This window comes from Labeo rohita, chromosome 7 (assembly GCF_022985175.1).
Source record: "Labeo rohita strain BAU-BD-2019 chromosome 7, IGBB_LRoh.1.0, whole genome shotgun sequence".
In the NCBI taxonomy this organism is placed as follows: Eukaryota; Metazoa; Chordata; class Actinopteri; order Cypriniformes; family Cyprinidae; genus Labeo; species Labeo rohita.
Window position 1 is genome coordinate 43,521,159 of NC_066875.1, and position 13,806 is coordinate 43,534,964.

The 13,806-nt window shown below is 32.0% G+C and overlaps 1 protein-coding gene across 1 annotated transcript in view; it reads left to right on the plus strand.

Moving 5' to 3' along the window:
* Positions 1-13,806, plus strand: part of adamtsl3 (ADAMTS-like 3) — a 239,481-nt gene that overhangs the window by 116,158 nt on the left and 109,517 nt on the right. The window contains exon 4 of the mRNA XM_051115284.1: positions 8,732-8,859. Within this exon, the coding sequence (XP_050971241.1) occupies positions 8,732-8,859 (128 nt within the window). The remainder of the gene's footprint in view (positions 1-8,731; positions 8,860-13,806) is intronic.

The window sequence follows — 13,806 nt, forward strand, 5'->3', positions numbered from 1 at the left end:
AACAAACAGCAGAAACATAAATGGGGTTCATTTGAGGCGTTTAAGTCTGTCGAATGTACAGTATTTAGCCGAATTAAATAATGAGAGGCCACGTTTGGCATTGAGGGCGTGTGGCGCATCTGAATTCAAAGACTGAATATTAAGTCAATGTGAAATCATAATGTAAACGAAGGCGATGTGACTGTGCGCTACATCAGAAATGTGTGCGTAACCTGAGAGAGGTGTTTGGTTTTTCTCTGTTGCCAGACGCACCGGGCTGCTGAGCTGCATTAGCCAGTGTTGTGAAATGACACCTCTGCACGTCTCTTTGTAGGCGTCAGAGAGTCAGTCATGAGATGCCGTGGAGACGCTGAACAGCACGTCTGTGTGCGGCTGCCAGAGGAGTCTGCCATCTTTTGCTCTTATTTTTCTCAGATTTTCACTGGGATCTCTGGTGTGTCGTTTATTGGGCGCTCCTGAGCCTATTAAACGACACACCAGAGAGCCCACCGAATATTGTGGGTTTTCTGAGTCACACATTTGTTGCTTGGTCTCACTGTTAGTTAGTTTCTCTCGTTCATTCAGGATTCTGACCTTCATGCTGCAAAAATTATTTTTTAGGATAACTAAAATAAATAAATAAAAATAAATCAAGCAAGCAAGCTATATAAAATGTATCTAATTCAACTAAAAAATTCAATTAAAAAATAAAAGTAAAAAATAAATAACTAAACTTTATATATATATATATATACGTATATATATATATATATATATATATATATATATATATATATATATATATATATATATATATATATATATATATATATATATATATATACGTATATATATATATATATACGTATATATATATATATATATATATATATATATATATACGTATATATATATATATATATAAAAAAAAGTTAAAACTTTGGTATTATTTTTTTAGTATTATTTTAAGTATATATATATATATATATATATATATATAATCTCCTTAAAATAATAAATACTGCTCCTCTGTATTTCAATAGCTTATACACATTTTAAAGTTGTTGTTTTTTTCTTTTTCATGTATTACATTTTTTTTCTATGTATGTCGGTGTGTGTACATTTTGTTTTCATTTTTATTTGTTTTTTTTTTTTTTTTTTTTACTTTTAGTCATTTTATTGCTTTAACTTATATGAAATATAAGTTTAATGTAATTATTTTGGTTTTTGGTTATATATATATATATATATATATATATATATATTTCAAAAAAATAAATAAAAATATATATATATTTTTTTCTATATGTATGTAGGTGTGTGTACTTTTTGTTTTCACTTTTATTTTTAATTTTAGATTAATTAATTTAATTTATTATTTTTTTTTTTACTTGCTCATTTTTTTGCATTAACTATATGAAATGTATTTTATTTAATTATTATTTTATTTTTTTACTTTTAAGTTTTTGTTTATATATATATATATATATATATAAGTTAAAACTTTATTGTTATTATCATATCATATACTTTATAATAATAAAGATAAAGTTTTAACTTTACTGTGTGTACTTTTTGTTTTCACTTTTATTTTTAATTTTGGATTCTTTAAACCTTTCATTTATTTTTATTTTTAGTCATTTTATTGTTTAACTTATTGCCTTACATTATTTGCGAAGGCAAATTTATTTCAGTTATCGTGAACAATTTCTTTCTTTCTTTCTTTTGGCTGTTGTGCTCTATTAAGTGAAATGGCAACACTTTACAACAAGGTTCTATTAGTTAATGTTTGTTAATGTATTAACTAACATGAACAAATAATGAATCATACATTTATTACACTATTTATTAATCTTTGTTAATGTTAGTTAATAAAAATACGGTCGTTCATTGTTAGTTCATATTAGTGCATTGACTAATGTTAACAAACACAACTTTTAACTTGTGATTTTAATAATGTGATAGTAAATGCTGAAATTAACATTGATTAAGATTAATAAATGCTGTAGAAGTGTTGTTCGTTCCTAGTTCATGTTAACTAATAAACCTTAAAACGTGTTACCAGTAAAATTGTATTTAATGCACGTAAATTTAAAGGTGTTACTAAACCGTAGCACGAAATGAAATATTTCTATCGCTATGTAATGTCTGTTTGAGTACCGTTGTTTATACACAGGGCTTGACAACCATGGCTAATGAAACCTGAACTAAACTAACCTCTAGCTAGCATTAGCCAACAGAGTCCTCAGCTTCAGCGTAGACACTAAATGAGTGTTGATTTCTCCCCTCAAGCATTGATGGGAGCTCTTCGAGCCCTGTTTTCAGGTCAGGGATTTGTAACAAGAGGAGACAGGAGTAAACCGGCTGCTTTTGTACCTGCAGTAAAACCATAAAGAAGTCAGGAAGTCTTATAGAGGAAGAACCTGCGATAGTGACTTTTAAAACAATAGGGATTTGAAATCCAATCCGAGGGCAATTTACAGCATCTCTCTTGACTGGAAAGTTCAGTCTCCAGGGAAATGGATTGCCGTTAGATCATTGTAAAAGCTGACATCCCATCAGCGCTGCGAGGCTAGCTAGTCAAAGCCCACCGCTGCTAGTCTGTTTTCATTGGCAACTACTGACGGCCTGTTTAACTAGGACTGCGGTCCAACATGTGAAATTAAGAAAGCCTCTACACACACATTCATGGTAATAGGACTGTACAAGCAGAGATGTTACATTTTCCAAACGAAAATGAGCAAGAATTCGTAGAATGCCGAAAGAAACCGGCCTTTCCCACAGAACAACTGCACATTATCCATCAGAGGAGCCTTGGTTTAATAGAGGGTCACTAAGAATTTATTTTTTTTTTTTTAAAGAAATTAATACTTTTATTCTGCAAGAATCCATTCAGTTAATTACCAGTGACAATAAAGACATTTATAATGTTACAAAAAAATTTAATTTCATATAAATGTTGTTATTTTGAACTTTCCATGCATCAAAGAATCCTGAAAAAAAATGGTTTTCACAAAAATATTAATCAGCATTTTAGAGTGTTTTCTGAAGACTGCAGTAATGATGCAGAAAATTCAGCTTTGCATTACAAGAGTAAATTACATTTTAAGGTATTTCATTTAGAAAATATTTTTAAATTTCAGCTGTCAAACGATTAATCGCAATTAATTGCATACAAAATAAAAGTTTGAGTTTGCCTAATATATGTGTTTGTATTGTGTGTGATCTTTATGTATATGTAAATACAAACACATTCATGTATATATTTACTAGGGCTGCAACGATTAATCGCACAATGTCGTGAGGCGCGTTTAGTCAATGAAGCCGGTACTTTGATTAGTAGTAAAGCTCCATCACGTGCGTTCAGCTGGAGTGGCAAGTAATACACAGAGCCTTACATCACTGACAAGCTATAGTTCTAATATTTACATATGGGTAAAAATGGGTAAGAAACATTTACAAGTATAAGTATTTATTATAATTTTTTATATAATTTACGTTATATATAAACACACATATTTTGTATATAAATAACATATTTCTCTTAAATACATACATTCACTTGTGCATTTATATATACATAATAATTACACACAGTACACACATATATATTAGGTAAACTCAAACTTTTATTTTGTATGTAATTAATTGCAGTTAATCGTTTGACAGCCCTATCGTTGTTTTAAAATGTAATAATAATAATCCACAATATTCCTGTTATTTTTTTATATTTTTAAATTAATTAATTAGTTATTTTTTATTTATTTTTATTTATAGTACAATATTTATTTATTTATTTATTTATTTATTTTGAATCAAGTATTTTTTTATTAATTAATTAGTTAAATTTAATTTGTATTTCTTTATTTATTTTGATCAAGTAGATTTTATTTTAATTAATTAATTAATTAATTATTTTTTTTTAATCAAGTAGATGCAGCCTTGGTGAGAATAAAAGATTAAAAAAAACAGATTGGGCTGAAAATGTAATTTATTCTTCCTATTGTTCTGTGCAACTTGTCATATTGTCATCCTCTTTTTATACTGTCTGTAAAAGCCAAGATAATTTTTTTCAAGGATCTTTAGACTATTTTTCATACCAAATTTCAGTCTGTCTACCATGCAAAGCCATTATAGCTTTGCATTACAGGAATAAAATACATTTTAAGGTATATTCATATAGAAAATAGTTCTTTTAAATTGTAATATTATTCCACAATATTCCTGTCATCAAGTAGATGCAGCCTTGGTGTGCACAAGAGATATAAAGAAACAAACTGGGCTGAAAATATCATTTCTTTCATTATTTACATATCCTCTTGTTATTCTGTGCAACTTGTTATATTGTCATCCTCTTTTTATACTGTCTGTGAAAGCCGAGGTAATTTTTTTTTCCAGGGATCCTCAGACTATTTTTCATACCAAATTTTAGTCTGTCCGCCATGCAAAGCTATCATTACAGGAATAAATTACATTTGAAGGTATGATCATATAGAAAATAGTTATTTTAAACTTTAACGATATTCCACAATATTCCTGTTATTTTTTAAATTAATTAATTAGTTCATTTTTATTTTTATAAATTAATTAATTTATTTATTTTGATCAAGTAGATTTAATTTTATTTTTTAAATCAAGTTCATGCAGCTTTGGCGTGCATAAGAGATTTAAAGAAACAGTCTGCCCGCCCTGAAAAGCTAACATATGGTCTCAGCAGATTTTTAATACAGTTTGCAAATTATATGAACAAATTTTATGGTGATTTCTGGTCATTTTTGAAGAAAACTAGTTGTCATCCACTACAAATCTTGCCACTGCAGCACTGGAATTATATCAATCTTGGCATGTCATTTTTAAGTCTTACGTTAATGCAATGCAAGTCTCTTTTGTCTTATTGCTTAATTACACTCTTGGTTGCTTTGGGATCAGACACATGGGAGGTTGTGTTTGGTAAATGTGATTAGGGCTGTAGCTATCAATTATTCCAGTAATCGGATAAGAAGTCATTTTTCTTTAAAAGCAATACTAAATATACAAGAGAAAATAAGGCAGTCTTTTTAAAATAAACAACTAATTTGTTTCCTTTTTAGAAAAAGTAATATTTTTATTGCTAAAATTGCATAACCAAGCATTTTTTTCATCTTTTTCTAAAGTAATGTGAAATTGTTTTGCATTTTTATTAATTTATGTATGTGTGTATGTGTATATATATATATATATATATATATATATTTATAATAACTAAAAATACAAAAACCAATTACTTTAGAAAAAGGTAAACTTTACAACCTAAAACGAATGCATAAATCTAGGAAATTGAGGCATTTAGATGTAGGCCTACTTATCCACTATTTAATTCAGCTCAGAGGGACATTTAAATTGCAGTTACAAATGCATCAATATTATTTTGTTATTTTAGACAAAACACTAAATAATGATATTTACGTATATTTTTAAAATGAAAAGACCTTTAAGGGGTCATCGGATGCCTATTTTCCACAAGTTGACATGATTCCTTAGGGTCTTAATGAAAAGTCTATAATATACTTTGGTTAAAAATTCTCAATGGTTGTGTAAAACAACATCCTTTTTACCTTGTCAAAATAAGCTCTGCAAAAATCATCCCATTCTGAGAGATTGTTCCTTTAAATGCAAATGAGCTCTGCTCGCCCCGCCCCTCTCTTCTCTCTGGAGTGCCCAGCTGCTCTGAGAGATTGTTTACTTCAGCCGCATTTAGCGCGTTTAGCCGCCAAATTTGCTAACTAGCACATTATTAGGAAAGGTGATTGCGGAGATTCATAAATAAACCCTCATACTCACTTCTGCTGTAGGTGAAGCTGGATCACAAATGATTTGCTCGAACATATATATGTAGATCGGGAGGCGCATTCCCTTCACAAACAAATGTAATCCAGTGCATCTCAGATGTTGGGAGTAAATGACGAAATACTCATTATTACATCCAGCAACACAACACCTCAATCGCTCAATCCGAGATATTCTTGTCTAATTTACGTCCCTGCTCTGGCATCAAAACAATGGAGGTCTGACTGTGACAGCTGATCTGAGGTAAGACGCTCATGTCAATCAACTATTGTGAGATCGGCCTCTGAGAATGGCTCGATTTGAAAAAGGGGATTAATGTTCAAACAACATGTGAACTCTGCATCCGATGACCCCTTTAAATGTGATATCAATACTGCCAGTAGGTGTCAGCAAGTCACTGTTAAGTAAGTGAGTCATTGCGATTGAACCGAATAATTTAACGGATGATTCAAGAACAAAACACCATCATTTGCTCAAAGATGCAAAACAGTGCTGTGGCTGTGTTTGGAATGGTTATTTGTTGGCAAAATAGAGTAAAAACAGGCAATATGCTGTCTAAAATGTAAGTCTCTTAATATTAACTTCTTGTTTATTGATGAACTGTTGCATAAAATCAGTATCACATTTGTAATCATGCGAAGAGGCACTCTTCGTTTGATATTGACTGACTTTCAAACTTTCTGTGTGTCACAGAGAGAGAATGAGACAATCAACATAAATGGCACTTAGTCTTTCACAAAACATCGCTAACTTAGGGACATCATAACTAACCACCACTGATTTACGGTCTTAAATATGTCCGTGGGGAAACACAGTGTTCCGTGTGTACTTACAGTAAATGGACTAAACGAAGCCGATGATTTTTTGTATTCGAGTTACTCGAGAAATCGTTTCAGCCCTAAATGTGATCTTCAATTGATTTGACACCAAATAAAAAGGCGGTCAGAGCTAGACGTGAGTATATTTTGCTCTAGAAATTGTATCAACACAAAGGAGAGTTTGAGTGGGTAAAGAAATCAAGCAGAAGTATTCTGGATCGCTGGGAGCCCAGCTAATGTTCAAGGTCAGTGTGCAGCCGCTGTCCAAGAGGGATTTACTGGTGGGAAGACTGAAGGAGCTCAATAGATAGGTGGACGACCAAACATAAATAATACTGCAGAATGAATGGGTGTTTTTCTTCTGAAAATATGTTCGTCCAGCAATAACATTTGCAATTGAGAGCGATCAGATTTTTCAGGACAAAACTGGAGAAACTTGAGATGCAAGTAGAGGGCATCATTAAACAGCTTAAAATCCATTCAAACAGAGGATGTTAACTATAGTGATGACGAGATGAACATTCTAAACATTTAAAAAAAAGATTTAGAATTTAGAAAAAGACTAATTTAGAATTTAGAAAATGAAAAAGTCGTAACTATAGCGATAGCAGTCAGGATCTACTTTAAAAAGCTCAAGCATTTAAAGTGGCAGACAAAACTGCAGCTCATACTTATAATAAACAAAATGTCATTGTCTGGTGTGGGCGCTAATATGGTTATCTTTATAGTTATTGTTCTTGCTGTGAACAGGCCATTAGTATTAATCAGCTGGAAAATTTGTTCTGAAAGTGATTCCAACGGCATTGATCCTCTGTCTTTATCATTATAATTGTAGTGTGGTCCTTGGTGTGAACAGGTTTAAAGGGATAGTTCACCCAAAATGGAAATTCTGTTATTGTTTATTCGTTCTCAAGTTGTTTCTGACTTGTATGAGTTTCTGTCTTTGGTCGAAGACAAAAGAAGACATTTTGAAGAATGTTGATAACCAAGCAGTTGACGGTAGCCATTGATTTTTTTTTTTTTTTTTGTTATTGTTGTTGTTGTTCTTGTCAACAGAAGACAACAACTGCCTGGTCATTCAGATTCATGCATCTATAACATCAGAAAAACCAACTTCAATGCAAAATGCATTCTCCCATTTAAAGGAGAAATTCACTTCCAAAACAAAAAATCAAAGATAATTTACTCACCCCATTGTCATCCAAGATGTTCATGTCTTTCTTTCTTCATTTGTAGAGAAATTGTGTTTTGAAACAAACATTTCAGAATTTTTCTTCATACAGTGGACTTTAATGGTGCTTGCGAGTTTGAACTTCCAAATGCAGTTTCAATGCAGCTTCAAAGGTCTCAACAATCCCAGCTGAGGAAAAAGGGTCTTATCTAGCAAAAAAAAATAAATAAATAAATGGAAAAAATAATTGATATGCTTTTTAACCTCAAATGCTCATCTTGTCTAGGTCTGTGTGAATCTTGGTCAATACAGTTAGGGTATGTCGAAAAACTCCCATCTCATTTTCTCCTCTAACTTCAAAATCGCCCTACATTGTTGCAGAAGTACCAATCCGATGTTTACAAAGTGAACGTGCAAGGAGGGTCAAACACCCTTTATGAAAAAAGGTAAAACAGTGATGTAGGAAGATTTTGAAGTTGGAGGAGAAAATGAGATGGGCGTTTTTAGACATACCCTAACTGTATTGACCCGGAATGCACAGAGTTCACACAGAGCTAGACAAGATGAGCGTTTGAGGTTAAAAAGTATATAAATTGTAAATATTTTTAGAAATCAACCAATCATTTTGCTACATAAGACCCTTCTTCCTCGTCTGGGATTGTTTAGAGCCTTTTGAAGCTGCATTTAAACTACATTTTGGAAGTTCAAACTTGCGGGCACCACTGAAGTCCACTATATGGAGAAAATTCCTGAAATGTTTTCGTCAAATTTCTTTATGACTGAAGAGAGAAAGACATGAACATCTTGGATGACAATGGGGTTACATGTAAATTTTTGTTCTGCAAGTGAACTTTTCCTTTAAACTGGGATTCAAGAAAATATTTTAGCATAAAAAGTAGTACACCTCAGTAAATGTTGGTGTCTTTGTGTCTTGCAGTCCTCAAGAACAACCCGTTCAGATGAGGAGAGGGACACCGGTTGGGATGCCTGGGGCACGTGGAGTGACTGTTCTCGTACCTGTGGAGGCGGAGCCTCATATTCTCTGCGCAGGTGTCTCAATGGCGGGTGAGCAATCGCACATACATACATTCATATCTTCACCACATCTCCAACACTAACCTTTCCTTTAAGGCCACTGTGTGTAATCTTGAAGTATCAGTTTAAAAATCGTTCTGATGGTTCTGATAGCAAAGAGCCTGCGTTTCTTTCTTACACTTTCTTCAAACGTGTCTTCCAGGAGTATGTTTGGTAAGTGAATATGAAATTTTGTAAAAACGGCGAATTGCTCTACGAAAGCAACAAATGCATATGTACAGCTGTCCACTGTAATTAAGGCAGTGTTATATTGCAACAGTAAATGTAGGGGGCTCCAAAGTTGCACAAAACTACATCCAGCTGCTATTATGCCTTTTCACTTTTTTAACATTAGTTAGTATGTACTGTTGCTGTTTGAGCATAAAAAAGATCTGCAGGGTTACAGAGCTCAAAGTCCACTTCTCTTTAGCAGAAAAACACTTTTCAAGAATCGCAACAAATAGCTTGTTCTGACTACAGCGTGGATACTCCAGGTATTGTGACATCACAAAGTCACTTATTTAAATAAATTCCACCCACAGAATATACAAAAAAGCAGGTGAGCTGCTTTAGTAGTGTGTTTTTGCCATGTCGTGGTTATGGTAAAGGTTGTGACATTTCTGGAACATGCTCTAAGCTGTTCACCAATCACAACGCATAGGGCCAGCTAACCAATCGAAACACATCATCGAAACAGCAACCAAAAAGCATGCTTGAGACGACTGGGAAGAAAGGCACTGCAATAATGTAAAATATGTGAAAAATAACATGTTTTTGGAACAATCAAACATGAGAATCTCCAAGGGCGTAAATTTCATCTAACAGTAGGAGGGGGGGACAATAAACATAAAATTTCTCAAGAGCAGTTTTGAATGGGACACAAATAAAACAGCCAAAATAGTACTTGTAAGGACAGATATGTGCACACAGATTGTGTACATAGCATGGAGACCGTCTTTAAATATGAGTTCAGTTCATATGTTCACCACACTGTCATATTATAATTATTTAATTATTTTGCGTCCTCCACATAGCATTTTAGGTTTTGTCTGGAACTGAGGACGTCTCTTATTTAGATATTAAACTGCAGGCCCACTGATCTGCCACTTAAAGTCATACTGAGCAAAACCCAACACATTGGTAGGTCTACAATATTAGCCTAATATCAGTTCATACACAGGCTTATCGCCATGTTAGTTGTAGTGGGTGACAAGCTATGGTATTATACAAGCTAAGCTTGGTAACTTTATAATCACAAAACAATACATCGGATATCATTTTTTATCATGACTAATTTATTAATGATCCAGCATCATCTGTATTAAAGAGAAAGAATCACTTCACCCGATTTTATAAGTGAATAAATTCACTTTAAATGGCATTTTTGCTTTTATATTGTTCTACTACTTACACAATTATTTTAAGTATATTTCCATTATTTTATTTACAATACACAGAGTTGCTTGTAATTATTATTTTTAGGGGGGACAACCCTCAGATAAAAAAAAATAACCCTGTTAAAACCATATACAGTTTAAAAAATAAATAAATAAATAAATAAATAAATTAATAAAAAATTAAAAAAAAATATATATATATAACAACTAAAACAACTATAAATTACCCTATAAACTAGAGTGAAAAGTTAATTACTTTTAATTTGTTAATTTTTGACAATAAATTTCCTGTTGAATTAATTTAGCTTTAGAGTAGAGTTAAACTTCATTTGTAAGTTCTTGCTAAAGTTTACTAAAGTGTTATGTGACGTCATATTATTACATTTTATTCAAATTAAATTTATTTCTTATTTTTGTTATCAGCAAGGCATTAGGGTGTTTTATTTTTATTGAGTGAATATTTATTGCAGTGTCATGTGTGTTACTCTGATAGTGAAAAACAAGTTTATTTTTACAGAAAAAAAAACATAAAATTAAATTCATATATGATGAAAAACTATAAATGGCCAATCATTGCTTTTTATAATTTTTAATAACTATGAACTGCCATATAACTTACCGTAGAAAAACATTAAAAATCCCAATTTGTTGAGTCAACTTAAAAAACTTTATTTTGACATGAAATTGCTTGTTGAATCAACTTACGTTGAGCAAAGTCAACCTTAAGAAAGGTTTTTCCACTGTTTTGTTAGATTTTATTTTGTTAATGTTTATTGGAGTGTCATGTCTGTTATCCTGATAGTGTTTTGTGTGTTTGACCTTGTGCACCATTGTTGTAGTTCATAGACAGGCCACTTATGATGTAAGTGATATTCATCATGTAGTTTTACCTTGTGTATTATGGTGGTTATCGGTACATTTTAAAATAAACAGCCAAATTTGATAGTTCAAGTGCAGTGCTATATTGACATATCAACTGATGCACTATACAGTTAAAAGATGTATAATAAACTGGCAGTTTGTCATTCCAGAATACATGAAACAACAACATCATCGTGTTATTTACGCTGAATCTGTGATGTAACAGGTTATTTTTTTGCATTGTACAGGTGCCGCAAAAAGTATTTTGACGTTTCAGTTCACTTTAAATTCATTGAATTTTATTGCATTATATGAAAGCAAATAGCTTCCACAAACAAATGTTGCTTTTATGAGAACTAAATTGACTTTCCTGTTTGGAGACAGATGTCTTTTGGCTAAGTTATTTGTTATCTGTCTTCACAGACACGAGCATAGTGAAGATCCTGTCAAATATCTATATTTGTCATATTGTACTCCATATGACAGCGCCACAGTTGATTTCAGTCATCAACAGCAGATATCTGTCATTGTGATGTCAGGTCGCTCGTGGTTATGGCTGACCTCAGAGAGGACCGAGAAGTGCTTCATTTCCAGAAAGAATGGAAAACATGACATAGACTTTGGATTGAACAGTCTGTCTTTCTCCCTCCTTCTAATTCCACTTCTATTTCTGTCTTACTTTCTCCTCCTAAAAGGAAAAAAAAGGTTTTGTTGCTCAAGTAATAATGTTAGTACACATACCATTAATTATGCATGTACATAATTTACATGATTTAGAATATATTATAGCGAAGTTGTTGTCATTAAAATGAAGCCAAGAGAATTGAATCATTCATGGATACAGCAAAATCTGTTTTCTGGGTATAATATTAGACTTGAAATGCTAATTGGCTTGTTTTGTTTATAGCCAACTTTTGTTTCTTGAACATTAAAATGTAAACTTTGCTGACTAAAAAGTAAAGTTTGCTAACTTCATAATTATAAACTTCATTAGACATTCGTTTAATGTTAAATACTTTGTCTTCCCAGCATACACTACCAGTCAAAAGTTTTTGAACAGTAGGATTTTTAATGTTTTTTAAAGGAGTCTCTTCTGCTCACAAGCCTGCATTTATTTGATCCTAAATACAGCAAATACAGTAAAAATTCAGAAATATTTTTACTGTTTAAAATAAGTGTTTTCTATTTGAATGTATTTTAAAATTTAATTTATTCCTGTGATTTCAAAGCTGAATTTTTAGCATCATTACTCCAGTCACATAATCCTTCAGAAATAGAAAATTTTCAGATTTATTTGAGTAGAAAGTTCAGAAGAACAGCATTTATCTGAAATAGAAATATTTTGCAACATTATAAATGTCTTTATCATCACTTTTGATGAATTTAAAGCATCCTTGCTGAATAAAAGAATTAATTTCTATCATTTCTTTTCCTAAATGTACTCAGCTGTTTTAAATATTGATAGTAATAATAATAATAATAATCAGCAAATCATCATATTATAAGGGTTTCTGAAGGATCATGTGACACTGAAGACTGGAGTAATGATGCTGAAAATTCAGCTTTACATCACAGGAATCAATTAAATTTTAAAATGTATTCAAATAGAATGCAGTTATTTTAAATGGTAAAAATATTTCAAAATGTTTTACTGTTTTTGCTGTACTTTGGATCAAATAAACAGACTTGGTAAGCAGAAGAGACTTTAAAAAAAAAAAAACATTAACAGTTCTTTCTGATTCTCAAATCTGATTGGTTGAGAGGAGTGCGATATTCTAGTAACATCAGAACTCAAACCGTTTTATCACATTTCATCATTTTTTATCACTTACCATTTTGATATTTCAATGAAATGCTTTTTTTGCAAGCTACACATATCTCAATCACTAATATTTCATAATAGTAGATGTTTTGCTGGCGACTTTTTTTTTCCAGTACTCCTAAAAATGTGAAATGGTCTTGACACCACAGCTCAGTCTAGTTATTAGCGAAAGGTTTGGTACTGAGTTCCATTAGCCAGTCAACACTGCCATGATGTTGTTTTTCTACTGCTCTGGAGTAATTAGTCACATGCTATTTACGACTCCAAACCTAAAGGAGGAATTATGTACTTTAAGCTGACTAACTGCCATTGAAATGAATGGGAATGCTAACAGATGGCTCTCTCCAGGTGTATCGGACCTCGTTGAAACAAACAGAGCAAAGTTTTGATAGCGCAACACTGGAAATCACCCAATGCATGGCTTATTTAAAGTTGTTTCTGCACATTAATACTGGAATAGATCTGTTTTTTATTGTGTTGGACACAGTTGTATTTTTGTTGCTCGCTGCCCATTACTTCATTGCTGGAGGGTAGATGCCAAAAGCGAAAGCTAAAGCACATAGTAAATGGACGTCATGAGCCATTCAAGCCGCGTTACTCATTTAAAGCTAATTGACCGGTTAGATCCGACTGAAAACAAGAGAAAGGGTCAATTATGCCTGGGTTCAGGTCTCATTAGAAATGCTTCAGCTGACCCTCAACGTAAAATTGCTCTCAATGATTTGCAATTAAATGCTTCCTGTGTGAATATTTTTTTTGTTTTGTTTTGTTTTTGAACTCTTATGCTCTCCAAGACTGAATTTATTTGATTAAAAATACAGTAAAAACTGTAATATTATTACAATTTCAAATAACTGT